Source organism: Pungitius pungitius, chromosome 13 (genome assembly GCF_949316345.1).
Source record: "Pungitius pungitius chromosome 13, fPunPun2.1, whole genome shotgun sequence".
NCBI classification, from domain to species: domain Eukaryota; kingdom Metazoa; phylum Chordata; class Actinopteri; order Perciformes; family Gasterosteidae; genus Pungitius; species Pungitius pungitius.
The window spans coordinates 4,320,376-4,345,587 of record NC_084912.1 but is presented as its reverse complement, the minus strand read 5'-3'; the positions used below and the strand labels follow the sequence as shown (position 1 = coordinate 4,345,587).

Sequence of the window (25,212 nt, the reverse complement as noted above, 5' to 3'; positions counted from 1 at the left end):
CTTTTAATAGTCTTTGACAGTTCATAATTCCTTCATTTTTCAAAAAGCTTAACTCTGTTGAACAAAGCGTGTATAACTTTGCCAGGAAGTTTTTGATTTTAATTCCATTGTCCCTTCTACCTTTTGGTCTGTCTTTGCACAGTTGGTGGATCGAGTGTTTGACGAAAGCCTGAACTTCCGCAAGATCCCGCCTGTGATTTCAACCAATAAAGCGCCAGAGATCAACGGCAAGCCGGTGGAGCTCCGCCCCCGGGCCCCCGACAGTCACGAGCCCCGGGCCCTGAGGAGACGCACCTGGAACCGAGAGGAGGTGAGCATGACTTCAAAAATGCACCAACATGGAGGCCTCCACGAGGAAAAGCAGATACCTTCATGCTGTCATACGTTTCAAAACCTCCCGTCTGTCCCTGTTTTCAGGCCGTGTTGGACAGCTTGCTGCTCAATTCAGTTTCTCAGCTGTCCACCAAGATCAGGAACTCTATCGATAAAACCGCGGGAAAAATCAGGTACTTACTACCATACTATCGATTCACAATGTTTTGATGCCTCTGTGTTGCTTCGTATAGACCAACTGTGACATGTGTCCTTATTTCTATCCAGGATTTTGTTTAGAGATAAGGACAGGAACTGGGATGAAATTGAGAATAAACTGCGATCGGAGAGCGACATACCACTCCTGAAAACCTCCAACAAGGTACAGAAACCCATCCCTCTGAGTAATAATCAGGTGAAGAAAAGTGCTCTATTATTGGCAGCTAATACTGTTTTTTGCAGGAGATCTCCTCCATTCTGGTCGAACTGAAGCGAGTCGAAAAGCAGCTACAAGGTAAACGAATGTGAAACACACTTCAGCGAGCGGATGTATCTGTATTTTTGCTGTAGCGTCATATTATTTGTTTATTTTCAGAGGAGGGTATGAAAATTGAATCTCTGAACACATATCTGCAGTGTTTCCATATTCATGACTACATGTGGAAAATAAGTTATTGCTTGTCGTGAGTTAACCCTCAAAAACATAAAGAAACCAGATAGGAAAAAAAATTCTGGTCCTTTATTACAAACTATATATTATCTAAATCCCAAGTTTATTTTAGCTTTATGTATACATTGTCTCTGTCCCAGTGATCAACGTAATGGTGGACCCAGACGGGACCCTGGACGCCCTGGCCTGCCTCGGTCTAACCAGCCCCACCAGTCCCACCAAGCCCCAAACCGCCAAAACAAGCCTCCCTCCCGCCTCCTGCCCCGCGTCGGTTCTCTCAGCCAAAGAATCCCTGCCGGCCATCCCCCCCGGAGCCGCAGGATCGGCGGCCGCGGTTCCGGCTCCCATCGGCGGCGCGGCGGAGACGGCGCGGGACCCCGGCGTGAATCGGGGGTTGGCGGTGGTCGGGGGACTGTCCTTTAAGCGCATATGGCCGAGCGGGGAGGAGGCCATCGCACAGAAGTGAACAGCAAACCGGGGGGGGGAGGGGGGGGGTCGGAGTGCAGCCGGCTGGGGATCCGTGGTTGGCAACAATGACGCATCTGCTGACTGCGCCAGTCCAGGATTATGGGTGTAATATATAAACACAACATAGCTGAAGTGTTACCAGATCTGGCCGGTAATGAACTCCTTCAACTCAGCCACATCCTCAACTTACAAAACCGTGACGATATTTTCCCTCGAGGAGGTTCACCCTTTTGAATGGTTTGGATGGAGTCGCATCGCGATCTTTTGAACTCGCTGGCGGACAGAAGGCGTCCTGGGTGCTCTCTCAGTGGACGAGACCTCCTGTGGTTGTACAGTCTCTGCTCTCCTCCTCTTGCCTTCTCCATGTGTCTGGACCCTACCTACACTAAGGACATGCCTTAAAACACATCCTTGACAGTCGCAGCTCCCCCTCAGATACCACACACAACATCTTTTCAGACTTTAATACAGTACTTTCAGACAAACGGAACGCGTCACTTGTAATATGACACCAGGGGCTTTTATTTAATTTACACTACGATGAAACGCGGGACACTGCAGTGAGTTATTGGCTCTTGCCAAGAGTTTTTCAGCAGCCTTAAGTAACCACTCTGACAAACCACACAGTCATACAGACAGGATTAATGCCTGAAGCTCTGCACAAAGCAGGAAGGATTTCAGATGTTCTTTTTAATCTCTAACCGTCCATTTGAAGTTTCTCTGAAACTCACCCTGTTAAAAAGGATTTGTAGTGCCTCCTCATCTCATTATGTTTTACTCTCTGCCTCCCTCCCTCCCTCCCTCTCTCACCCCAGTAGTTTGGATAAAAAGTGTTTCACTCCAGTAGCATGTCCAGGACGGAGCGCTGTGCTTCGTCTCCTGCGAGTTGGTGTCTGTGTTGATCTTACTAATACTGAATGGTAGTTTTAATCAATAGTAACGGCCTTGGGGAAACCAATGATCATGTTGAGACATAATATTCACTTACCAAAGTTGCCATTTTCAAACAGTTGAGCGATTTTGAAATTTTCTTCTGTTGTGCAAAAGCCTGGAAATCTTTATTTAAAATGTGGCAGTTCATCTTCTATATCTCGCCCTCTTCATTCCACCCGTCTCCTCTGAATGTCGAAACTAAAGCTTTTTCATGAAAATGAAACAGCAGTTTAATCATTGCTGCCATATCTTTTTCGATCCATGTGACATGGCCTGTGAGGACCAGAGCCCTTATCTACGTACTGCAGAGCATCCGCTCAAGTGTCCCATGAGTTCCAATTGGCTTTTTTATACTTTGTACAGTCACAGCTGATCTGACTTGTTTTTAAAAATGATGAGCAAAGAAAATAACTCTTTGAACTAAATATTTTTTAATATTTAGATACTGGTATTTTAGATATTGTAGACTTTTACTTGTTAATGCATTGAATAGATTTCATTCCTTTTTTATCAGTCCAAGTCAAAACAAAACCTGAACATGCAAAACCTGCTGTAATTGGTTATTGGTTATTTTTTTAAAGAACACAAACAACTTACAAGGGAGACTTTTTGTGTAGCTCAAAATGCATCTGTGAGGAAGGTCAGTGAGAAGACATGGACACGTTTTTTGAAAATAAGCGCCTTCGTATATCAGTGTATAAAGGTGCTTTGCTCCATTTCCACCAAGGAGACACGTTGCTGATGCCGTAGTACTGCACAGGTAACGTTTCCCCATTCACTGCTGTTCTAGTTACTTTACGGGGGACCAACCACTTCCTGAACCTCTCTTCAGATGATAGTCTGTGTTAGAGTGAGACCACTTACAGGCAGTTTGTTAGTACTTAGATTTTAGTGAGTTTAGGTACCAGAATACATGTTCATTTCCTTCTCTCTATACGCTTCTGTACAATGTTTTTCGATGCCTCAAAGTGCTCATTGTTTCTATAGAAGGGCACCAATTGAAAGAAAAGAAAAGGACATCGCTGTCTAAAAAGATTTCTCTTATTTTGCACATCAGATTGTGGTGTTTTTCATTCAGAAGTAGTGAAGAAGCCGTGGAAGGCTGCATTCTGTGTCAAATGGTTTGACCGAGAACATCACAAGTGATGCTTTGCCTCTCTGGAACTATTCTGTCTGTACAAACAGAACCTCTAATCATCCTTTTTTTGTTACTTTCCCTCCCCGTATTGTCAAAAAAAATGTTATTAGGGGACTGTGAATGCTAGGTACATGTTTATTTTTACATTTTACATGTCATCTGATCAGTGTTCTTTGTCATTTTTGTAAAGAAAAAACAATTTTATTTATTTAATTTTTGTTTAATATTTTGTGAATGTTTCATGCGTTTTATATTTGTTCAACTCTCTGCATTGTTTGTTACTGTTAATAAAACAGAGCCATTCACTTGTTTCTCTATTTTTATTTGTCAGGGCATTAAAGCCTGATTTCACTTAATTTATGCTATGGAATTCAATTCTGTCTACATACACTGACTGATAAGAAACCAATATTCATAGTTTCAAAAACTGGATTGAATGAAGACTCAACAGGTACTTTTAAATTTAAAAAAACGCTGAGTTCCTACGGATTTAATTTGAAAAAATGCTTATTGAAATTACCTTTTAATTTGATCTTTATATTAATCAGGACTGAACTGAACTCTGCTACCCTTTGTGATGCCTGAACTGTTGAACATTTGCATGATTAAGGGTTTTAGTCTTGCAACAGAGAGAAATGTTAACCGTAGACTGGACAGACTATTAATGTGCTATTACAGGAGTATATTAACTCTAGAGCCTCTTCTGGGTGTCGTGCTTAACTCAAAGGATCAAACTCTATTGTACCAAGGCCACTAAGTGCCCGCATGGCACCCTGGGTAACAGATGACCGAGTTTATCTCACTAGTGTGAAACTATAACGTTAGACCTCCAGCCCCAGCAGACAACACTCTGTGCACAGAGCGACAACTTCCTTCTTCAGCCGCAGGGGTCGATGTCTCATTGCAGGAGCACCAGCAGGCCAGTTCTGTCGATCACTCATGATGCTTGCAAAAGGCAGCAGCGGTGCTGTGCTTACAAAATAAATAAGATGGTAGAAATAGGCCACACATTTGAGGTTTTCTTCATATTTAAAAAAAAAAGACTATAGGAATTTAAGATAAAGACAAAGAAGTCTATGTTGTTGTGAAGTGCATTTTATTATCATTGCTGAATTACCAAGTTTTTGTTTTGTATTTCCAACGACAAACTGTTTTAGTGGACGGTGAAGACACTGGTGTGAGCTGAGAGACGGGGGGGGGGGGGGGTTAACCGGGGGGCCACTTCATTACGCGTCCCCCCAGGACGTGGATGTGGATGTGGTAGACGGACTGGCCTCCGTCCGGCCCGTCGTTGACGACGATCCTGTAGCCGCTCGACAACCCCGCATCTTCAGCGCACTTCTTTGCAACTAGCATCATGTGGCCCAGCAGCTGAGGGCCGGAGGTGCAATGAATGAGTCACAGTCAAGTGTAAATACACACACACACACACGTTTATAAGCACGAGCCTGGATTACGACGTCTAGTGGTCTCATAGTGGCCAAAGCAGTGAGAAGAAGTGGGAAGAAATACTTGTAGGATGGCTGGGTTATACGATCACTTACCTCGGCATCGCATTCCTCCGCTTTGGACAGCTGAACAATTGGCTTTTTTGGGACAACGAGGATGTGAGTGGGAGCTTGGGGAGAAATATCCGGGAAGGCCACACACTGAAATGTAAATCAAACATATTAAGATGTAGTTTAGTGCGACAATTGATACAACAATGTATGTTCCAGCCTCATGAATGATGGGTAATCACATAACGTTATATTAAAAAGAGAAAAATCTATTTCAGTGTCTCAATGGTTATTTATTGACATTGCACTCAGTAGGTGTGTATCTCCATGTTGCAATTGAGGTTATTAAAAGGATCTGCAGCATTTTATCATACATTGGTTGTAAGCCAACTGCCTGCCTGCAAATGCAACATGAAAAATGATAACCTATGCACAACAGACGTTCAACTGTGGATATGGTTTTTGCTTTTTCAAAGCGCAAGACTAAACTTTGTTTACAAAAACGGTTTGGGATCTGCGTTACTAAAGTTACCCATAAGACACTGGTCCAAATATATGTTTCTACAGAGCTAGCGCTGTGCTAACGTTAGCTGGACGTCACCTGCAAAAGGCAGAGTTACTTCTTGCAAATAAATTGTGTTCATGGGGAAAGGTTTTTCCTGCATACCTTGTCGTCTTCGTAGAGTAGTTGTACAGGGATCTCTTTGCGTATAATTTTACCAAATATCGTGTCTCCGCCCGGTTGCGCAGCCTGCGCTTTTGCCATTTCATCAGCCATGTTGGCGCATATGCGCCGTCTCCAGCGCCGCTTTTGGCTTCGTGACACTGCAGCGAAATCCCATTGGCTGCAAAAACGCGTCATTTCAAAGCTCTGAACTGATTGGACTTTATCAGTCCCAACCCGGAAGTGAGCTAAAGAAGTCAAGATGGGCACTCGTCTGAAGGTGAGCACGGGATTTGATCATGCTTTAGGAAAAATAACATCAGTAAAAGAATGTTTCCTTTTCATTTCTATTACTGGTTTGATTATAAGAATATTTTTAAAAAGCCGAGTGCTTAAAACGACAGAGAACTGTCATCAATATCCACACCAGCTTCTGTCCAAGTAACATCTATCAAGGTCCTGATGTTGCTAAGAGATGGATGTTTGTATAAGTGCAGGTCCTCAACACGTTTAAAGCGCTGCACAGAACAAGGACAGCTGTGTTCAAAGACGATGCCAGAGCCCTGTCAGGTGAGTCATTGGGTCTGTAGGCTGGATTTCCAGCAGAAATCAATCCTACATCCTATCAATCCTTTGTAAACAGAAGATATAACATATCTTGTTTGATTCGCCCTCCCCAAAGCTGCAAGAATAAAGATCAACGAGGAGTTTAGGAAGAACAAAAATGAAACGTCAGAAGAAAACATTGTAAAGGTACAGTGGAAGTACAAAACAGTGTGTTTATGTTGACCACATCAGATGCGCATTTCAGAAACTGTCTGCATATTCCACTGCACATTCTATTGACTTTATAACCCAATACGACTAGGACCTCTCACCCCTGATCCAAATCATTTCATGTTGATTATCTGCAGACAATTGGTCCAATTCAATATGTATTAATTATATATTTATCAAATGATTTCGCTATGCAGTGATGGCTGCCATATGCTTAGAGTAAAATAAACTAAATGTGCTCTGGTTTATGGGCTTCCTTTTTGGGTTTTCTAAAAGAGATAAAGCAATAGCAGTCTGCAACTTTGGACCTCGCAATCGCAAGATGGTGCTGGAAACTTTTTCTAAAGTCCATGTGTATCTGCTCTGGCAACATTGCAGAGGATTTAGAAAGAATTGGCAATATGGTCATGTGCAGTTTTGAAGCTATGCAGTACTTACATCTACAGTTAATCTGCAAATCATGCTAAACCAAACGAGGGCCGCTGTGTACAAAGAAGAGCTGTTTTCATATTCAGTCTCTGCTGTTTACCCTTCTGCTATTACAGATGATTAAAATGGGCTCAGACGTGGAAGCTGTTCTTCGAGAGACAGTGATGCAGATGGAACATGTTGGAGATAAGAAACTCTGTATGTTGTTATGTTTCTTCTCTAAACAAAAAAAACAGTCTCTCTGAATGATCACATTCTATGATATTTCCTAATCTTATCTTAATGTTATTTTCTCTCTTTTTCCGTCTCAGTGCTTCGACCTAGGGAGAGCCTTCTACTAGAAAATGTGCCCTATTGTGACCAACCCAGGAAAAAGTCATGAGAAACCAGCATTTTAAAGATCGCTGCATGGAGAAATGGCCTGTTTTGATTCACTGAAGATCTCTGCTGTTCTGTTTTAAGAAGTCTGAGCTAAAAAAACAAGATATTGTCATTTGCAGTGCAGCATTTTGTCAAATGTAATTTAAAAATGTTTCCTTTCAATTTATGAGTTCTCCGGTGGTGTAACTTTTGAAATATTTGATTGTGTTCTGATTAAAGAGCTGTCCTGACTATCTCCATTTGAGTTTATATGCATTACTGTAGCACGGTTTTCTAGAATCTATACAATTTTATAAAACAAAATGTTATGATCTATCAGTAATAAAGGTGTGACAAAGGCTATATGTATATATACAATTTTTTTCTATGTATTTTTTAAAATATAACTTTGTATTTATTTATAAATATAAACAATATCTCTTCAAATATTTAAAAAACGTTTGGTAAACAAATGTTAGTGGAACAAACACAGGCCAATGATGATTGCTAATCCTAATGTTGATAAAAGTGAACTATAAACGTTCAACTTCTCTGGGTCTTGCTTCGTTCGATGGTTTCCTCTCTCAAGAAAGGAACTACATTTCCCATAATTCTCACAAGGTAGTAAGTAGTTATTACATCATCAAACTGCGCTGTTACTCTGGCAACGCTCGGTTGGGTTTTCCTCGGTGCTAGCTAACGTTAGCTGTAAGTTAGCTCTTACAGTTCTCAGAGTTGATGCCAAAAATAAGGTGAGGATCCGTTCGAACGTCATTTCAAACACCACAATTAAAACATGGCATGTTTCTTTCGAACAACGTGTCGCTTTTGTCTTGTATTTGTCAGCTCGGACACGCTATGGGAGCAGGCTGCCGCGGAGGTCCTCAGCCGGGAGGCTGAAGGCGGGGAGGAGGACGCAGGAGAGACGCTCAGCGAGAGGACCGTGTTCCTAATGGGGAGCAAGTCTGGGGTAAAGACCCTACATGTTCTACTCCTGGAATGGAAGCACTCTTGCCTTGTTAAAAGCCCACGTTGTATGTTTTGTTTTCTAGGGTAAAACGTCCATTCTCCTCAGGTGCCTCGACAGGTGAGTGTCTGTCTGTCCGTCCGTGCGTCTCAAGATTAGCAGCTCGAGCATCATGACTTTTTTATATCCTCCATGCAGACAAATGTTTACGATACAGTTCATTCAAAACACAAATAAGCATGCCAGTTATTAACAAGAATGCTTTGAGCAGTATCAGGATGAATGATTAATTATTTGAGATCAGAAGTGGACTCAATAACTGTCAAAGCTTTTGGCTGCATCTCACGTTCTTCAGAGAACAGAGCTGGTGACATGGCACAGACATTTTTATTGAAAAGACCCCCAACAACAATGGCAACAGTAATACTCTTTGCTTTTTTTGAATCCACCAGGGATGAGCCATCCAAGCCCACTCTGGCGCTGGAGTACACTTTTGGCAGACGGGCCAGAGGACACAACATAGTAAGGACAGTCTTGTCTTTGGACACTAAAAACGAACATTCCTGATCATTTGTGACCTCTTTTTTGTATATTTATATATTTAAAAAACGTTATATTAGCAGTAAATAGTGCATAAATGTTTCATCTTTGTAAAATTGTACATACTGTCTGACTTGAACCTGGTTTTGTCTTTCAGCCCAAAGACATAGCCCACCTATGGGAACTGGGAGGAGGGACCTCTTTGTCGGACCTGGTCCGAATCCCCATCACTGCCGCCAGCATCAGGTGGGTCACTTTCCCAAATCTGGTCTGTTTCACTGTTGTAGAGTAAGGGCCAGTGTTTGCCAGTCAAGAAAGGATGTTATTGTGTATATCCTTCCTGTCTTTTTCCAGGTCTCTCTCTGTCGTCCTCATTCTGGACCTCTCCAAACCCAACGCCCTGTGGGCAACCATGGAAAAGCTGCTGCAGGCAGCACAAAAGCAGCTGGAGAAAGTCTCTTCCCAGGCTCAACAAGCACAGAAAGCCAAACACCAGACGGCTGCTCATTTGGCAGCACGTGTGTTACCTAAAGACTATCCTGTGAGTCCTCGGCTCATTACACCCACTGTTATATTGGATGAACATTTCCAGTCCTGGGCAACACTAAATAGCATATTTGAACTTCCTGGGGATTGCTCACGCTTCGGACTCTTAGAAAAGAGTTGTATGTTTGCAAATCTCACCTCACTCTGCAGGCAAAGTTGAAATAAGATGTGTAAGACTTTTGTTGTGTAGATGAAAGGTGATCTATTCTTTTTGTGCGGTGCAGACTTGGTAAATCTAGTTCACTGTGACTTTGTCAACAGGACAGAGAGCTGATCAGTCCCTATCCTGTTCCATTGCTGATTATTGGCAGCAAATATGACATCTTTCAGGTAAAACAAACACCTTGACCTAAGTGTTATTTATTCAGGTGACATAATGATACACAGTTATGATATTTTAAGTGCTCGTTATTCGTACAATTTGACCTTTTTTTAATCCATATGCGTTGCAGGAATTAGACTCGGACAAGAGGAAAGTGGTTTGTAAAACGCTGCGTTTTGTTGCTCACTACTATGCGGCTTCACTTATTGTAAGTGGGCTTTCATTATAGGTGCAACACATTCAAACTTTTTGTGAAAACACGCTGTATTTTGTACTTGCTGACCCTTTTTTGCTTTGTCCTACCTATTCAATCAACTATTGCTTATCCGGCTATCTTTTATTCCATTGTTCTGTTTCTAATCCTTTCATCAGTTCACAAGCATCAAGTCGGAGAGCTTAATATCAAAAACCAAGAGCTTCTTCTCCCACCTGGCTTTTGATCTGGACAGAGGGTGAGCAGGATGCTAATTGTACACCAACAAGTAGTGACATCTAATGCTTTGGTTTTAGTGGATTTTTATTTTCCATTTTTTTAAATGCGATCAGGAAAACTGTGTGCTGTGACTCCACTAAGCCTCTCGTCATTCCAGCAGGCTCCGACTCCTTCAGCCAAATCGGTGAGTACTGAAGCTGAAAGCAGGAAGCTGAAAGCAGGAATGAATTGAGATGTAATCACAATGTCATTGCTTGGGGTGTGGACAGATGTATATACAGGATAAGATCCACCTTCTGCCTTGACATGTTGTTGATGTCACATAGTGCTTAATGCATGTGTCGCTTTAGGGTCGCCTCATACTACTGATGTGGACATTACATCTCTGCGTGCCAAAAACCCCAAGGACCTCTGGAAGAAGGTCTACGAACGCGTCTTTCCCCAAGAGGTACTTTCGCTCACTGACGGCAGCTGTGTCTTAATCAGTATTCAGAGTATTGAACGTGATTTATTTAGCGTCCGATGTTTAAAGCTAACGTGTGTGGCACCTTGCAACATCGCCACTAGATGTCGCCAGATCATCTACTGGCCAGATCCTTAATACGCATTTTTACATGAATCCCAACCTTTTGATAGATGGCCATTCATAACACCTCTCCGTCCATCTGACTGACTTTTTCTCAACAGAATACCGGCGAGCAGAGAGAATTAAAGGATCCGGCCAGAGACCCACAATACAGTGAGCCTCAGATTGATGCCATGAGGGCCCAGAAAGACCAGGTACCACATCTTGACCACCCACATGTTTGCGTTGTATTACTTTACAGATGCACACATAGACACTTGTTCTGTTGGTAGAGCACATCATAAACTGCTGCAATCAATGTCATCACTGATGAGATGGCAGTATGATGATCAATCAGTTTGAACCAGACGTTCTTATCTGTGCTTTGTGGCCCTGACCTTTAAACTTTACTCAGAAAAGGTCCACGGCCAGGAGATTGGGGAAGATTTAAAAAAGATTGAGAGAGAGCGGTGTCAACGATGCGGCGTGATTAATGTACATATTTAGTACCTTATTTTGGTGAAAAGATTCTGCCCTTTCACTGTCAAGTTGAACTGAATTCAAAAGCAATCCAGACTTTATCGGACAAGCAGATCTGCTGCTAACCTGCATTAAGCCGGGTGAATGTTCTGGAGTAACCTTCCGTCCCTCAGTAGCGTTGTTTCTGTCATGGTGTCATTAACAGGCTGTAATATGTCCGGGTTATAAACTGAGACATCAGTAGTGTGTTTGTTGGCATGTCGCTGTGACACTCGGTGAACTCTGTAACCTCACAATGCTGTTAATCGCTGACTGGCTCACATGAGGGTGGCCAGCCTGCTCAGCCATTGGACGAAACACAATGTAATTGGTCGGGGGAACCAATGAGAGAAACGAGGACTACACCAACAGAGGACATGTATGGAGGAAAAGTACCACCGGTTCTAAGGCTCCCTTCGCAAAGCTGTTTTTTTCTTGCATTCTGCATTCACGTTTACTAGAAAGCAGCCTTTTTCTTTCTTGTCTTTGCTGCATATGTTGGCACAGACTGGCATTACCACCGGCAGGCATTTACCTACCGTTCACTAGTACACAACTATGGCTATATAAACAAGTAACGGAGAGTGACCCTGTTACCCTTTACATTTAAGGCAAATATAAATGCAAAATCGAATAAGCTGACTTCTAAGAGTTTTTCAATATTTCTGTTGAATCTGAGTTCTCCATTAAATTGAGGAAATGGCAAAGCTACTCTGTGCTCTCTTTGTGTTTTCAGGAGTTGGACCAGTACAAAAGGAATGCAGCTAAGTCCTGGAAAGGACTGGAGCTGGAGACATGAGACGACCAGCTGTATGATCACACACACACATACATATGAATGTAAATACAGTATGAAATTTGCTTTATTTATTTTATTTTGTGTAATTAGTTTTTACTATACTCATGACGACATTTTTACCACATTACAATAAACATTATTTTTACTTATTGACACATTACAATCACAATATTAAAAAAACGTAATATATAAGTGACATTTTCGTGAATGGGGTAAGATGATACACAGCGGAATCAAACTGGTGATTCATAGTTGAAGCTTTAGCTTAAAAGTACTACTTTGTATTTACGTTTCAATAAAAAATAATGGACGCGTTCAACATAAACAGTTTAATCTGTGCTGCACATCTCAGACGCAGGTTCGGTGGGGTTATTTAGCTGCGTCTCGGGTGGTTTGTCCTCGGATGCATCCCACAGTAACTCGGTTGTACACTTTGCATCCTGAACTGACATTTCAGAGCTTTTTACTAGCAATCATTGCACCAACTCAATAATACTTTATTCCCTCAAAGAATGCGTGTCCGTGGATTTAGTGACGTACAAGCTTGTCTCTGATCTTGAAGCTGATCATGCCCAGAAGCAGGAGAGCAGGGAGGAAGGAGTAGAGGAGGACAAAGTCGAGTGTGAATCGTGACAGAGCTCCAGGATATCCCTCATCAATGATCTGATCACCTTCAGTGATTATACAGGCTCCCGGCAAAGGACTGGAACCATCTGCGACAACACGACACAACACACCGCTGTGAATTACATCAAATGTGATGCAGGACTACATTGTCAGGCAAAACATACATTCACTGTGGTGTCAAGGCCGTGTCATATACACTGTCACAACATCAAAACACCTGTATTTCAATGTTTTTCAAGGTCCCTTTCTTCCCAGGGTGGGTGGAAGCACATGGCGGTCACATGGTGTACAAACAACTCACTGCATGTGAAGTTGAGTCCGTGGAACTCGGTGACTATGAGCAGCTCGCAGCTGTACTTCTGGAAGGTCAGGTAGCTGAGCCACTGGAAGACCATCGGCATCTGCTGGGTGCCCCTGTCGAGAGGAAGAGGATGTCGCGTCAAATCCGTTCATGTTGTAGAGCGCTAAACAGGCTTTAAGATGTTATTACACTGAAAACATATTCACTGTCTCACCTGAGGAAACCGGATCCCACTAAGATCCCTGCGATGTTGAGCAGAGCCACACCCGTGTTGACCATGTTAGGGTCGTGGAACACGCCCAACAGCACCACAGTTAACAACTCGCCTGAAGGATAGCAAACCCGCGCAACTTAAAGCGGTTAACACCGAAAACGCGGCATGAAAAGTCCAACACATTTGTACGCCTGTGAGAAATAAGGAGGGTTTCTATAGGATATGCAAACACAGAAGAGACCAGCAGATGATCCCTTGGAGAAATAGAGGAGGACAGTAAGTATGAAGCTCACCTATGATATGTGGCACCAGGACGACAGCAGAATAACACAGGAAGCGCAAGCTGTCAGGGTTCATCCCCACGGTCCTGAGAGGACCAAACAACACAAGATTAAAAAGAAATCAAGTCTTCTTCTCAAATGCTCATTAAAACCCATCTCGAGTCACTGTATCGTTTTAGGCGAATTGACTAACAAAAACACTCCTGACCTCACAAGGAGGGGCCGATGGCCGAAGGTTGGAATAAGTGGTCACATGCTCTGTAATGCTACATTGGCAAAGAAAAACACCCGGTGCCCACCAGTAAAGGAAGGAGGTGAAGATGAACACGCTCAGGATGCTGAAGGGGAGGATGTGGAAGATGTAGGCCAAGAACATTTGCCATTTGCTGTAGAGGCCGTCCTGGCTCTCCTGGTCGCTGATGGCTCGCAACGCCGGGACTGTTTTGAGGTGAGCAGAGACAGTAAGTCGGGTTACTGCCGTCGGTGTCTTGGCCGTTTTTTCCGTCGCTCGGCGTCCCGCGTGGGCAGATGTCCTTGGCTTTAATCAGAGGAACTCGGTCAACACGATCCGGTCTTTATCTACGCAATTCAAGGTCAGGAGGCCATTCCCAAGCACTACCTCCGGCTCTTTGGGTGCGCATGGAGTAGTTTTTAATCACATTCTAACTCCGGGTTTGACTACCTCTCAGTCCAGTGTTTTATCACATCTCTCATCCCCAGTATCTGTGGCAGCCAGAGCCCTGAAGCTAAGATTCTACACTGACAGCTGAATAAGACAGACGAGAGATAATCACCCCGTGTAGCCAATATTGTGTAGTGATAATATAGTGATAATAGACTCCTCAATGTGGAGAATTAGGAAAAGGAAAAGCCGTATTGCCTGATCCATTTATCCCCCTTTAACCGTCATTTTACTTGACAAACTCTCACTAAGATATAATAAATACATTAAGATACAAAAAGTACATAACACAAGATCACATGACGTTCATGAAACCCTTCACCTTCTCCCTGACCTGTAGCTGTCATGGTTTTTCCTCTTTCTGTGTATCTACATAGGAGAAGGTGCGTCTATATTCGAGGTTACCCTAAGTCACAGCAGCTGCTATAAATACTAACCATAAACACAGCGGGACTAATTACGTAGAAACAGATAATACAGACGATATGGGTGTCGGTCTAAAAGGCACTTGGGTTCAGTGATCTCTGAAGTGGAGGAAAATTCATTCGGCCCCTGAAGGCAAAGTGCCAACAGCTGTTTGAATCCACGTCACTAGCAACACACTCACAGCTCATCACTTGATATTCGACCTACGAGAGACTCCAAAAGCCCCCTCCGAGTCTCTCGGGACATTTCTGCGAGCCCACGGAGCCCGAGATGAAGACGCTTCAGACACACCGGACGATGGACCTCCACTTCAGGGTCGCAAAGGGGTCACGCGGGGAAAATACACAAAAAGCAGCGGGTGCCCGGTGCGACACTCACAGAGGGCCACGGCGTTCAGCATGCCGGTGTAGGGCGAAGCCCCGATGCTCTGGTAGATGATGCCGATGCGGTCCTGCACGGCGCCCTTGTTGACGTCTTTGTCCAAATGCATCACGAAGAAGGCCACGAAGAGGCCGTAGATCAGGTTCTGCGACAAGCGCATCAGAACCCCCATCCGGTCCCGGGACAAGTTCCTCGCCGTCCGCCTGCACACACGGAAACAGCCGGGGGGGAAATACACAGACACATCCAGCAGAGAGAGTCCCCCCCCCCCCCCCCTCCTCCTCCACTAAGGCCGTGGCGTGAGAGCGAGAGAAGGATTGAGATGCATTTTGGCCCACGTCAGCTGACCTGAGCAGAACCTCCAGCTTGGTGGCCCCACTGGGGGACTCCTTGCTCTTGAAGGGGATGGCCGGCTTGTCGGCCCGCTGCAGGCTCCGCTCCACCTTTCCCAGCATGCCGCCGTAGATGGCCGACCTCTGGTAGGACGCCGCGATCTCGTGCATGCGACTGAAGGTGGCCGCCTCCCTCTCGCCGCTGCGCGTGTCCACCGAGGTGAAGTCGACTGTTTGAACGCCGTTTGAACGTTTTTAGTGCTTTTGTTCTTTCAATGTGTCGTTGTGCACGGTGAGGATGAACGTGTTGGCAGACGCGTGATACCGTAGATGTCGAAGGGGTTGCAGTACTCGGGACACTCGTATCCGCGCTGGCTGAAGAAGTCCACCATCTCCTGTGGCTGCCCGCAGAACACCAGCTCGCCACGACTCATTATGGCGATCCTGCTAAACACCTGCGAGGACACACACACACACACACACACAGTAATAGTTTAAGTGTGTCTATCAACAAATCTGCAACACGTGTTCTTCTGTCTTGGCAGATATGGCTGTGATTGTTTCCACCGTCCATCGTGTAATTCTAACATGAAGACGAGGGAACAAATGAGGCAAATGAGGCTTCAGTGTTTCTGTCTCGCCACTGCAGCTACGCCGGTGCATACAAAGAGAGGAAATGACATACTTAAAGGGTTTAACTTTTTAAGATAACCTACCTTAATTTAAGGAACAGAAGGAGCACAGTGGATTTTATTCCCCATAATTTTGAATAAATTCACATTGTAGCCAGAAGTACAGAACTACAGCAAAAACAACAACACTTTGGGCCACATGGACATTGCTTTTTATTTATTTTAGTACAGACTTGAAAGAATGTGAATACATTGTTCAGTAAGTTTATCAGTAAACTCACCCTGAAGAGCTCGGAGCGCGGTTGGTGGATGGTTACTATGACGATACGGTTCCTCTTGGCCAGCTCTGCCAGCAGCACCACAATCTGATTGGCCGTCATGCTGTCCAGGCCAGTGGTCGGCTCGTCCAATAGGATCACCCCTGCAATGACATCACCCCAATGACGCAGCTTCGTCACAGAAAGGCAGGAACTTATTTACTTTCTTTTGAGTTGAAAACTTTTAAATGTACTTTTTGTTAAGTGGCACATGCACGACCCGGGTCCAACTTCACTGGTGAAGATAAGTGAGTCTTTTTGTTAATTACTCTAATTAGGACAATTAAAAGATTGGCTCTTTGCATTATGAAAGCACACTGGAATTAGCAGATGCTTTTAATTGTGAGATTAATTCATTTCCTGGTTGATTGGAGAGGCATCGAATGGGAACTCCTCATTACTCTGTGTGTCACTCTACGTGTGTGTGTGTGTGTGTATGTGTGTGTGTGTGTTTTTCCATGGCCAGTTTAATCCTGAATGAGGACTGAGACCTTTCAATCTCCCTGGAGCAATGTAGACCTGATAAACTACACCTGGGATGAGCACACACACACACACACACACACTGGGAGGTGGGTCTGGGCTCATTCCCTTTGAGGTGTGATAACCCAGTCTTTCATTATGCTTCTCCATCTCTGCCTCAGTCCCCTCCTCTGTCCTTTCCTTAGTCCTCTCTGACTCAGATCCCTTTGTTGGGTTCTGGAGTGAACTTTGTGAACTTGTTGTTCTCTGGGTACCTCGGTCCTGCCTCCAGTCCCGTTGCTTCCAACGGTGTATAGATGAAGTAGCACGTGTTCTATCCGATACAACCGAACAAGCCCCGAGGCTCCAGTTGATCTCCTCCACATCTCCAAGATGAAGGTTTTTACCCTTGAATCTGTCTTGCCTGCAGAGGTACTCACTTGGGTCCTGAAGCAGCTGGCTGGCGATGGAGACCCTCCTCCTCTCGCCCCCCGAGATCCCCGGGAAAACGCGACCTCCGATGACACTGTGGGCCACATGACCCAGACTCAGCTCGGCCATCACCGCCGACACCTGCGACCGCAGTGAGAGGTCAAGGGTCAGCTGACGAGATCATTACGAATAATAATGCAAAAGATCTGCTGCAAAAGGCTGATTATCAACAAGGTTCCTTGTAGCTCTAGTTGGTAGAAATATCTTCTGTGCATTACTCAGCTCTGAATATTTCCGAGTGAAGGACAGGAGGTTCACATTTGAATCAGCTGTGTGAGCGTATAGGTCCAACTTATTTGACCTTTGAAGAAATATTTATATCTATTTCACATTCTTACTTATTCTGAAATTGGATGTAACTGTAATTCCTTTGAAATAACTGTGACCATTCGGCACAGTGAAGATAATTTCTCGAGCCGAAGAAATCAGATTGCGTGGACGGAGCAGAGGAGGCTCTCAAAGAAGTCACCTTCTTCTTTATGGCTTTGGCTGAGTGTCTCCGCAGGGCCAGCTGAGCTGTGTAGGTCAGAGTCTCCTCCACTGTCAGATAACTCAACAAGTTATCACTCTGTCAAAGAAAGGGACAAAGTGAGCAAGAAATGCAAAAGGTGCCGAGTGGCAGACAATATTTGGCATGGACACCTCAATTTGAGACGTCTAAACGTGACAAAATGGGGTAAATACAAATAAAAGGACAAACGATGCTGCTCATAATTTATCTCCACCAAGAGGCATATATCAAGATTATCTCCTCTGTATTCCTCTAATATCAGTACAACGTGTTTCTGGAAGGAGCTTCACCATTAACCTCCACTGCTGGCAACAGAATGTGTGGATTATACCGACAGCATCATTCCCTGCACACCAATTATCCTCCATATACGGCACATACAGCAGTACTGGATGCTTGTATGCTCATATACGAAGACTAGATATGCCCCAGACAAATGCGCACACACACACACACACACACACACACACACACACACACACACACACATTTATGCATGAACCTGCTGCCTGCCTCAATTAACACACGGCGCCTCCCAATCCCACTTCTCCTCAGCCTCTCATCTGAATGACTTTAATATCAGGAGCTCATATCACCTCCTCATCTACAGCTTAGCGGGGGAAGTTAATGACGAGGCTTAGAGAGCGGAGGGGGGGCGGGGGGGGAGGGGGGCGGTGGTGCTATCAGCTAGAAGAGGGAGATGATTTGAAAGGAAGCAAGGCCAGTTTTAAGCCAGTGTTTTTAATTCAAGCTTCGGATACACTTGAGCACCCTCTCATTGAGAGATTAAGTGTATGAGGAGGCCAGCGAGGGCCTTTAGTTAATTTCATCCAGAGGCCACGGCAACCTCTTCAGGAGTGTTTGCAAAGCGCCGCGTGTTCCTTGAGTTTGTAGTTGGGTTTTAATGGAGGTGAACCACAGGCAACTTGAATACACCCAAACTATCTCCATGCAGCCGCCTACGTGTGACACCATGGGGCAAAAGTTTCACCTGATGTCAGTGTGTTATGAGAACTAGGGCAAAGGAAAATGTGCATTTGATTGGATGCTAACTGCTCATAAACTACCATTTAGCCCCTTTATTTATGTATTCAGGGGTATGCATTATGTATTCGAAATATGTGACACGACAATGTGTTCTTCTCCTGTTGAGGTGTGTGGACGGCCCAGTCGAGTGTGTACGGTGTGTCTGGGTGTTACCTGCAGCACGTAGGAGAAGCAGTCCTGATACTCGTCTCTCTTCAGTTTCATGCCGTTAACGAAGACCTCACCCAACAGTTGGCCACAGTTTCCAATCCTCCCCGAGATGGCATCCAACAATGTGGTCTTTCCTGAGCCTGCAGGAGGCAAGACGCGCACACACATGGATCATTAATAAAAGAAACCTGGTCATATATCATTTTACATTAGTAATAAATGGATTCTCCATACACTTTTCCTTATGACTCACAAAATATCTTATTGATTTGTCCAAAAAGTGTGAAATGTATCTGAAAGACATATCTAGGTCGTTTTTTGTCTGATCTAAGAGCGAACCTGAATTGCCCAGTATGCCCATAATCTGCCCGCTGTCCACGTGGAAGGAGAGATCATTGAGGATCTGACGAGTCCATCGCTTCCTGAAGGAGGGTAAGTCCCACCACGGACCCACACGCTCACTAGAAAACACACACAAGAGAATATTTCTCTCTGCACAAAAGGTGGCGACGTGTCCATCTTCTGTCGTCATCAGGGTTCATTTCATTGTAGATCATTTGATCCAAAGCTGCCTGTGTGTTGTTGTTGTTGTGTCTCGGCCCCTCTTTACCTGACTGTGTAGTTGATCTTCTTGACACTGAGGCAACAGGAGGGCTGCGATGGCTCCTCTCCAGCGCCCCCCCGTTCACCCCCCTTCCCCTCCGACACGAACTTGAAGGACTCCTTGGCTTTGCTCCCGTTCTCCGGTTCCACCGTCTGCATGGAGTAGATTTCGTTCATGTCTCTCCGGGCCGGTCCGCTGCTCCTACGGAACAAGAACAACCCGCAGAACAAGAACAAGTCCCCTCTCAGGTCACTTTGTCCACATCCACGCCACTCGTGTCCAGGGTTTTTGGTGAAGCTCTGAATTTTGCGTTGTCCTAGAGACCCAGACTTTGCTTCCCTGCAGCCATCGTCCTGTGCAGAGCGGAGGTGTCTCTCAGGGACCATAAACACACAGTGAACCCTGCGTTATCTCAGGGAACTTTGATCACGAGCTCTATAAAGAAGACCAAAAAAAAAAAAAAAAAAGCAGATTGACTGGCTGGCTGTGTGACTTCAGTCCTCAAGTGGTGCATTGGTGCATAAGAGGTGTGAGCGCAGAGCGGATGGAGCGGTGACGGGACATGCAACTGGGACCAGCGCAGATCTTCAGCCGGTCTGGAGACCAGAAACCAGCACGGGGAGACGTGGAACGGACTCCCATAGAGGGAGAAAGAGAGGAGCCCGAACAGAAGAAAAAAAGGGGGTGGGGGGCGTTGACCTCTTAACCCCCCCCGCCCACACACACACACACACACACACACAAGCGTCAACCAGCAACGCCGCATCGCCATGGACACTGACACGGGCCACAATCACACGTACAGCTCCTCAGAGGTCAGTGAGGAAACACGCCGTCTCCAGGCTGCAAATGTCCTCTTCTCTTCTTCTCCACACCCACCGACCACCGAGCTCCTCAGCTCTCCATGGAACGCATTGCATGCTTAAAATGTGTATTTCTGTTCATCACTCTAATTTCTATGTCTCTATTGAATGCGCAATTGTAGGTAATTGTATCGTAGTTGATTTATAATTCTTTATTCGACATCTCCCACCATTCAAAGGATTCTCAATGATTCTCATTCGGCCGGGGCTTTGTCTCCAAAGAGATCACCACTGTCATTTTTTATCTCAAGTATGCTTCACACAGAAATGACTGTAATATTTAGAATATATATAGAAGAGCTGCACGAACAACGGCAACAACAGGCAACATAAGATCTACAGTTATTGCATCGTAACACTGCGTAAAGTAGATGTGAGCGTGTGCTCCATTCAGATGGGTACTTTTATTTTGGAAAACATCTAATAATAATTACGCAATGGTCATTTTAGTGACAAATGTCAAACGGACTCTGGACCCACACTCAGGCAACTGTTTGCGCACACGCAAAGAGGCTCAAAAGCTGAAAACGTGCTCCGGCATTCACGTGGTGATGATTACATGAATGATTCATTAAAACCACACAACAAAACGTGCCGATGAAGTCAAGTGAGGGCGAATCTCTGTAAAAACCCCTTCGACCTTCTCCGCTCCTCTCTGACAGACTCGGGACACCGAGTTGTTCTCCCCCGAAGAAGAAGACAGCAGTCTGTACTTCACCTACAGCGGGGGGTGCAACGAGCTGGAAGTCAACAACCTGCACTATGAGGTAACTGGTGCACAGTTATCTGTAGCTGTTAACTGTTGCATGTTGCATTGCATGTGCACGTTGCTGTATCCGTGTGTGTGTGTGTGTGTGTGTGCGTGCGCTCCCAGGTGGACACGGCGGCTCAGATCCCGTGGTACGAGAGGTTATCGGAGTTCAAGTTGCCCTGGGAGATAAAAGGGAACAAGCAGACGGCCATCAACCAGCTCAGCCTCCGGGTCCGCAGCGGGCAAATGCTGGCTGTCATTGGCAGCTCAGGTGACCCACACACACACAGGAACACACACACAGGAACACACACACAGGAACACACACAGCTTTCAAATGTGACAGAATCTAATCAGGGTCATAAATTTAGATGCAATTTGTTCCAGTTGCCGCGCTGACCTCATGTCAGCGACACGTTGACAACCAGCGCCTCAATTTCGTTCCACGTGTTGCGCAACAGAGACACAATAAAAGCGTTATCTTTCCTCTGACTCTGGAACTGTGAACTGGAAAAAAAAAAAAGCATTAAAACATCAGCCGTGATCTGAATCTAATCGACGCCTCCCCAGGCTCCACGCCGCCCTCCAACCGCTCACCGCCCGAGGACCGCGGCTTGACTTTCAATCTCTCGTCCCCAGGTTGTGGTAAAACCTCTTTGCTGGACATAATAACGTGTCGCGACGAGGGCGGCGCGAGGACATCCGGCCACGTCCTGATCAACGGGAGGCCCAACACGCCGCAGCTGGTGAAGAAGAACATCGCCCACGTGCGCCAGGACGACCGGCTTCTTCCCCACCTCACGGTGCGGGAGACTCTGGCCTTTGTGGCCCGACTGAGGCTCCCCACCCACTTCTCACAGGCCCAGCGGGACCAGAGGGTAGGAACCCCCCCCCTACCGGGACAGACATGCGACATGCACACGACACGAGGACACCTTTCACACGAACCCAAGGCCTCGTCACAAGCTTTCTGTCCCCAGGTGGATGATGTCATCGCGGAGCTGCGGCTGCGGCAGTGTGCTCACACCCGGGTGGGAAACGACTACGTGAGGGGCGTCTCCGGTGGGGAGAGGAGGAGAGTCAGTATAGCGGTCCAGCTGCTCTGGAACCCCGGTGAGGGAAAACAAACAAACAAACAAACAAACAAACTCTTATTTCCCACTTTGAGACCCAGTTCAGATCTCTCCTTTTGGACCAGATGGATTATTGGACCGTTGCTTTTTCTTTTGCATTCCAGGCATTCTGATCCTGGACGAGCCCACGTCCGGTTTGGACAGCTTCACGGCCCACAACCTGGTGATCACCCTGTCCCGCCTGGCCCGGGGGAACCGCCTGGTCCTGCTGTCGGTCCACCAGCCGCGCTCCGACATCTTCCAGCTCTTCGACCTGGTCGTCCTGCTGTCGTCGGGGTCGGCCGTTTACTGCGGCCCCGCCCGCGACATGGTGCATTACTTCACTGCCCTCGGGTACCCCTGCCCGCGATACTGCAACCCATCTGACTTCTATGGTTAGTGTGTGTGTGTGTGTGTGTGTGTGTGTGTGTAGAGATAAATCGTCTCTGAGGACATTCAGCATCATCAAAGGAACCAGTGCAGGGAAACAGCTCTAGATTAATGATAAATAGTGTAAGTCCTGACATATCCTGGCAGTCCAATGTGATCTTTTTTATAACGTGTGTGTGTGTGTGTGTGCATGCGTGCGTGCAGTGGATCTCATCAGCATAGACCGGCGGAGTCCGGAGCGAGAGGCCGAGTGTTTGGAGCGGTCCGCGGTTCTGGCCGAGAGGTTCATGGAAAGCGTGCGAGACACGGACGACCACATGTGGAAACCAGCGGGGGGCGCCGCAGCCCCGGCGCCGCCGGAGAGGTAAGCACGGGGTCAAAGTAGGCCTTCTTTTCCCGCCTTTTTCTTTACCTAAACGTTGACCTTCGCCGCAGCCCTCAGCAGACGAGCCAAGCGAAGGGAGAGAACGTCATCACCGTCTCCAAGCAGAGCAACAGGCTGCCTGGCCGACTTCACCAGTTCACCATCCTCATCAGGTAGGAACGACGCACAACGACGTATAATACATTTGTATATTGTGCATTTGCTCTCTACTTTGGAGCTGTTTCGAAAGCCGCGGGTTGTGTGTCGTTCTTCTTCTCCGTCAGGCGTCACATGTACAACGACTTCAGAGACCTGGTCACCTTACTGGTCCACGGCTTCGAGGCCCTCCTCATGTCGCTGCTGGTCGGCTGTCTGTACTACGGGGCGGGGGAGGAGCGCCTGTCCATTCAGGACACGGTGGCCCTCCTCTACATGATCGGGGCGCTCACCCCGTTCGCCGTGGTGCTGGACGTCATAGCCAAGTGTGAGTGACCCGCCGACCGAGTTCACTTTCATGTTTGGTCTGTTCTAGAAGCAGCAGAGTCGGCTCCTTTCTTTAGTTTTCTTGAGTTGAAAATAACAAATGATTGTTGTACATGATATTGTTTTGTGTTGAATATTTTTGTCATTGCAGTTTTGAAGTGCTGCAACAGATGGGGACGAAAAACTTGCAGAAGCACATTCATTATAGCAAACATGACAACACAGTGCATGCAGAAAAATATATAGGCATACAGTAGGGATACACTGCACTTGCAGGTTTTTCCCCTTACCACTGACATGACCACTGTCTGTAATTTCTATCATAGGTACTCTTCAAGTGTGAGTGACGGAAAATAAAGCAAAAATTCAGCAAACCACATTGTATGCTGAAAAAATATTTTGTATTTGATCACCTCCTCCACTTATTACCTGTATTAACTGCACCTTGAACTTGAACTTGTTGTATATACATATATTTTATATATATATATATATATGTAGTGGAGAGAACAAGTATTTGAGGCACCCAGGTGCCGGAGGTAATGACGGCTGGCTCTGTGTTCTCTGCAGGTCACACGGAGAGAGCCATGCTCTACCACGAGCTGGAGGACGGCATGTACTCCGTCACCTCCTACTTCTTTGCCAAGGTAATTCTCATTGATCACCAGCAGGGGTCAGTCTCTCTCCATCCCCGAGTCCTCCTTCAGTGTGCTGTGCAGCACTGTAGTGTAATACGAGGCTACAAGGATCCAGTGAGGGGGGGGTGAACGTCCCTGTGGATGCTTCTGTAGATCTGAGCGTACCCGTCCTCCGCCCCTCAGGTGCTGGGGGAGCTACCGGAGCACTGCGTGTTCACGCTGGTCTACGGGCTGCCCATCTACTGGCTGGCCGGCCTCAACGGGGCCCCGGACCGTTTCCTGCTGAACTTCCTGCTGGTGTGGCTGATGGTGTACTGCAGCCGAGCCATGGCCCTGTTCGTGGCCGCCGCGCTGCCCACCCTGCAGACCTCGGCCTTCATGGGCAACGCCCTTTTCACCGTCTTCTACCTGACCGGAGGCTTCGTCATCAACATGGAGAACATGTGGCTCGGTGAGAAGATGCGTTCGTGTTCCTTTCCAATAATGAGCGAGGATTAAGGGGGGGGGGGGGGGGGGGGGGCACAGCTGGTCGCTCCGTGGCGTTCATACCTGTGCGTGTTGCTGACCTTTCAGTGGCCTCGTGGCTCTCTCACGCCTCCTTCATGCGTTGGGGCTTTGAGGGCATGCTGCAGGTGCAGTTCCGAGGCAACAAGTACCCCGTCACCATCCACAACATCACCATCGATGTTGACGGCATACACGTGAGTTACCAAAGGCGGGCGGAGTTTGCACTCCCCCCCCCCCGCCGAGTTATAAGTTATAAATCCCCACAATCAGCATAATGCACATGGGCGACGCCCCTCTCACCCTGTGAACCCTCTCTGTTTGTCTTTGAGATGGTGGAGGCCATGCACATGAACCAGTATCCTCTCTTCTCCTGCTATCTGGTCCTTGTGGCGATCTGTGTGGTCTTCATGGCGCTCTATTACGTCTGCCTGAAGTTCATCAAACAGAAGTCCAGCCAGGACTGGTGAACACATCCGGAACGGAAATCACACAAATTACATCAGTCAGCATTTTACTTTTGGGAGTGTTTTTTCTTTATTTTTCATGTGCAGCAGTTGAAGTAATTTGGGTTCTAGTTCGACTGGTTCGACATTGAACCAATGCTTTCCCGTTTAATTGTACTGTTCCTGTTAAAATGTTGTCTTGTGACTAGTGTCTGATAGAGGGACAGAAATAAATAAAAGCTTTGAGTAATTTCGACATCA

The 25,212-nt window shown here is 46.1% G+C and overlaps 6 protein-coding genes across 7 annotated transcripts in view; 4 read left to right on the top strand and 2 right to left on the bottom strand.

The window, feature by feature from the left end:
* Positions 1–1,456, top strand: part of cep170aa (centrosomal protein 170Aa) — a 30,429-nt gene extending 28,973 nt beyond the window's left edge. For both annotated transcript variants that reach the window (XM_062566459.1, XM_062566458.1), the window contains 5 exons: positions 143–310; positions 418–506; positions 601–694; positions 775–826; positions 1,123–1,456. In XM_062566459.1, the coding sequence (XP_062422443.1) occupies positions 143–310; positions 418–506; positions 601–694; positions 775–826; positions 1,123–1,448 (729 nt within the window). In that variant the 3' untranslated portion in view covers positions 1,449–1,456. The remainder of the gene's footprint in view (positions 1–142; positions 311–417; positions 507–600; positions 695–774; positions 827–1,122) is intronic.
* A 3,144-nt stretch (positions 1,457–4,600) lies between these two features.
* On the bottom strand, positions 4,601–5,822 carry hint1 (histidine triad nucleotide binding protein 1). Its single transcript, XM_037465326.2, has 3 exons — positions 5,688–5,822; positions 5,066–5,170; positions 4,601–4,892 (listed from the first exon to the last, which is right to left on the bottom strand). The coding sequence occupies exons 1-3, from the start codon at positions 5,796–5,798 to the stop codon at positions 4,728–4,730; spliced, it is 381 nt and encodes a 126-aa protein (XP_037321223.1). The 5' UTR covers positions 5,799–5,822; the 3' UTR covers positions 4,601–4,727.
* A 22-nt stretch (positions 5,823–5,844) lies between these two features.
* Positions 5,845–7,506, top strand: lyrm7 (LYR motif containing 7). The gene is made up of 5 exons (XM_037465327.2): positions 5,845–5,964; positions 6,182–6,254; positions 6,367–6,437; positions 7,007–7,088; positions 7,202–7,506. The coding sequence occupies exons 1-5, from the start codon at positions 5,947–5,949 to the stop codon at positions 7,270–7,272; spliced, it is 315 nt and encodes a 104-aa protein (XP_037321224.1). The 5' UTR covers positions 5,845–5,946; the 3' UTR covers positions 7,273–7,506.
* Positions 7,507–7,892: 386 nt separating this feature from the next.
* dync2li1 (dynein, cytoplasmic 2, light intermediate chain 1) lies at positions 7,893–12,120 on the top strand. The gene is made up of 13 exons (XM_037464804.2): positions 7,893–8,002; positions 8,097–8,220; positions 8,303–8,337; positions 8,670–8,739; positions 8,915–9,003; positions 9,112–9,298; positions 9,565–9,633; positions 9,756–9,833; positions 9,998–10,077; positions 10,172–10,242; positions 10,409–10,506; positions 10,746–10,838; positions 11,879–12,120. The coding sequence occupies exons 1-13, from the start codon at positions 7,989–7,991 to the stop codon at positions 11,939–11,941; spliced, it is 1,071 nt and encodes a 356-aa protein (XP_037320701.2). The 5' UTR covers positions 7,893–7,988; the 3' UTR covers positions 11,942–12,120.
* Positions 12,121–12,468: 348 nt separating this feature from the next.
* Positions 12,469–19,827, bottom strand: abcg5 (ATP-binding cassette, sub-family G (WHITE), member 5). Its single transcript, XM_037464802.2, has 14 exons — positions 19,407–19,827; positions 19,136–19,257; positions 18,800–18,936; positions 17,558–17,656; positions 17,037–17,169; positions 16,099–16,238; positions 15,511–15,640; positions 15,202–15,415; positions 14,851–15,056; positions 13,664–13,802; positions 13,377–13,450; positions 13,084–13,195; positions 12,870–12,982; positions 12,469–12,654 (listed from the first exon to the last, which is right to left on the bottom strand). The coding sequence occupies exons 1-14, from the start codon at positions 19,784–19,786 to the stop codon at positions 12,470–12,472; spliced, it is 2,184 nt and encodes a 727-aa protein (XP_037320699.2). The 5' UTR covers positions 19,787–19,827; the 3' UTR covers position 12,469.
* A 63-nt stretch (positions 19,828–19,890) lies between these two features.
* On the top strand, positions 19,891–25,212 carry abcg8 (ATP-binding cassette, sub-family G (WHITE), member 8). Its single transcript, XM_037464803.2, has 13 exons — positions 19,891–20,215; positions 20,926–21,030; positions 21,138–21,285; positions 21,654–21,892; positions 21,995–22,127; positions 22,252–22,521; positions 22,721–22,880; positions 22,952–23,053; positions 23,165–23,364; positions 23,934–24,010; positions 24,185–24,452; positions 24,575–24,702; positions 24,838–25,212. Exons 1-13 carry the CDS (start codon positions 20,171–20,173, stop codon positions 24,973–24,975), a joined length of 2,013 nt encoding a protein of 670 aa, XP_037320700.1. The 5' UTR covers positions 19,891–20,170; the 3' UTR covers positions 24,976–25,212.

Coding starts and splice junctions, on each gene's coding strand:
- hint1 (XM_037465326.2), bottom strand. CDS start 5,798: ATGGCTGATGAAATGGCAAAAGCGCAGGCTGCGCAACCGGGCGGAGAC. Junction 5,171..5,687: donor TACTCTACGAAGACGACAAG/GTATGCAGGAAA, acceptor TTTACATTTCAG/TGTGTGGCCTTCCCGGATAT. Junction 4,893..5,065: donor CGGAGGAATGCGATGCCGAG/GTAAGTGATCGT, acceptor TCCGGCCCTCAG/CTGCTGGGCCACATGATGCT.
- lyrm7 (XM_037465327.2), top strand. Junction 6,438..7,006: donor CAGAAGAAAACATTGTAAAG/GTACAGTGGAAG, acceptor CTGCTATTACAG/ATGATTAAAATGGGCTCAGA. Junction 7,089..7,201: donor TGTTGGAGATAAGAAACTCT/GTATGTTGTTAT, acceptor TTTCCGTCTCAG/TGCTTCGACCTAGGGAGAGC.
- dync2li1 (XM_037464804.2), top strand. Junction 8,221..8,302: donor TAATGGGGAGCAAGTCTGGG/GTAAAGACCCTA, acceptor TTTGTTTTCTAG/GGTAAAACGTCCATTCTCCT. Junction 8,338..8,669: donor CTCCTCAGGTGCCTCGACAG/GTGAGTGTCTGT, acceptor TGAATCCACCAG/GGATGAGCCATCCAAGCCCA.
- abcg5 (XM_037464802.2), bottom strand. CDS start 19,786: ATGGTCCCTGAGAGACACCTCCGCTCTGCACAGGACGATGGCTGCAGG. Junction 16,239..17,036: donor CCAGCTGCTTCAGGACCCAA/GTGAGTACCTCT, acceptor ATGTCATTGCAG/GGGTGATCCTATTGGACGAG. Junction 15,641..16,098: donor CGCGCTCCGAGCTCTTCAGG/GTGAGTTTACTG, acceptor GTGTCCTCGCAG/GTGTTTAGCAGGATCGCCAT.
- abcg8 (XM_037464803.2), top strand. CDS start 20,171: ATGGACACTGACACGGGCCACAATCACACGTACAGCTCCTCAGAG. Junction 21,893..21,994: donor AGGCCCAGCGGGACCAGAGG/GTAGGAACCCCC, acceptor TTCTGTCCCCAG/GTGGATGATGTCATCGCGGA. Junction 24,011..24,184: donor CCTCCTACTTCTTTGCCAAG/GTAATTCTCATT, acceptor TCCGCCCCTCAG/GTGCTGGGGGAGCTACCGGA.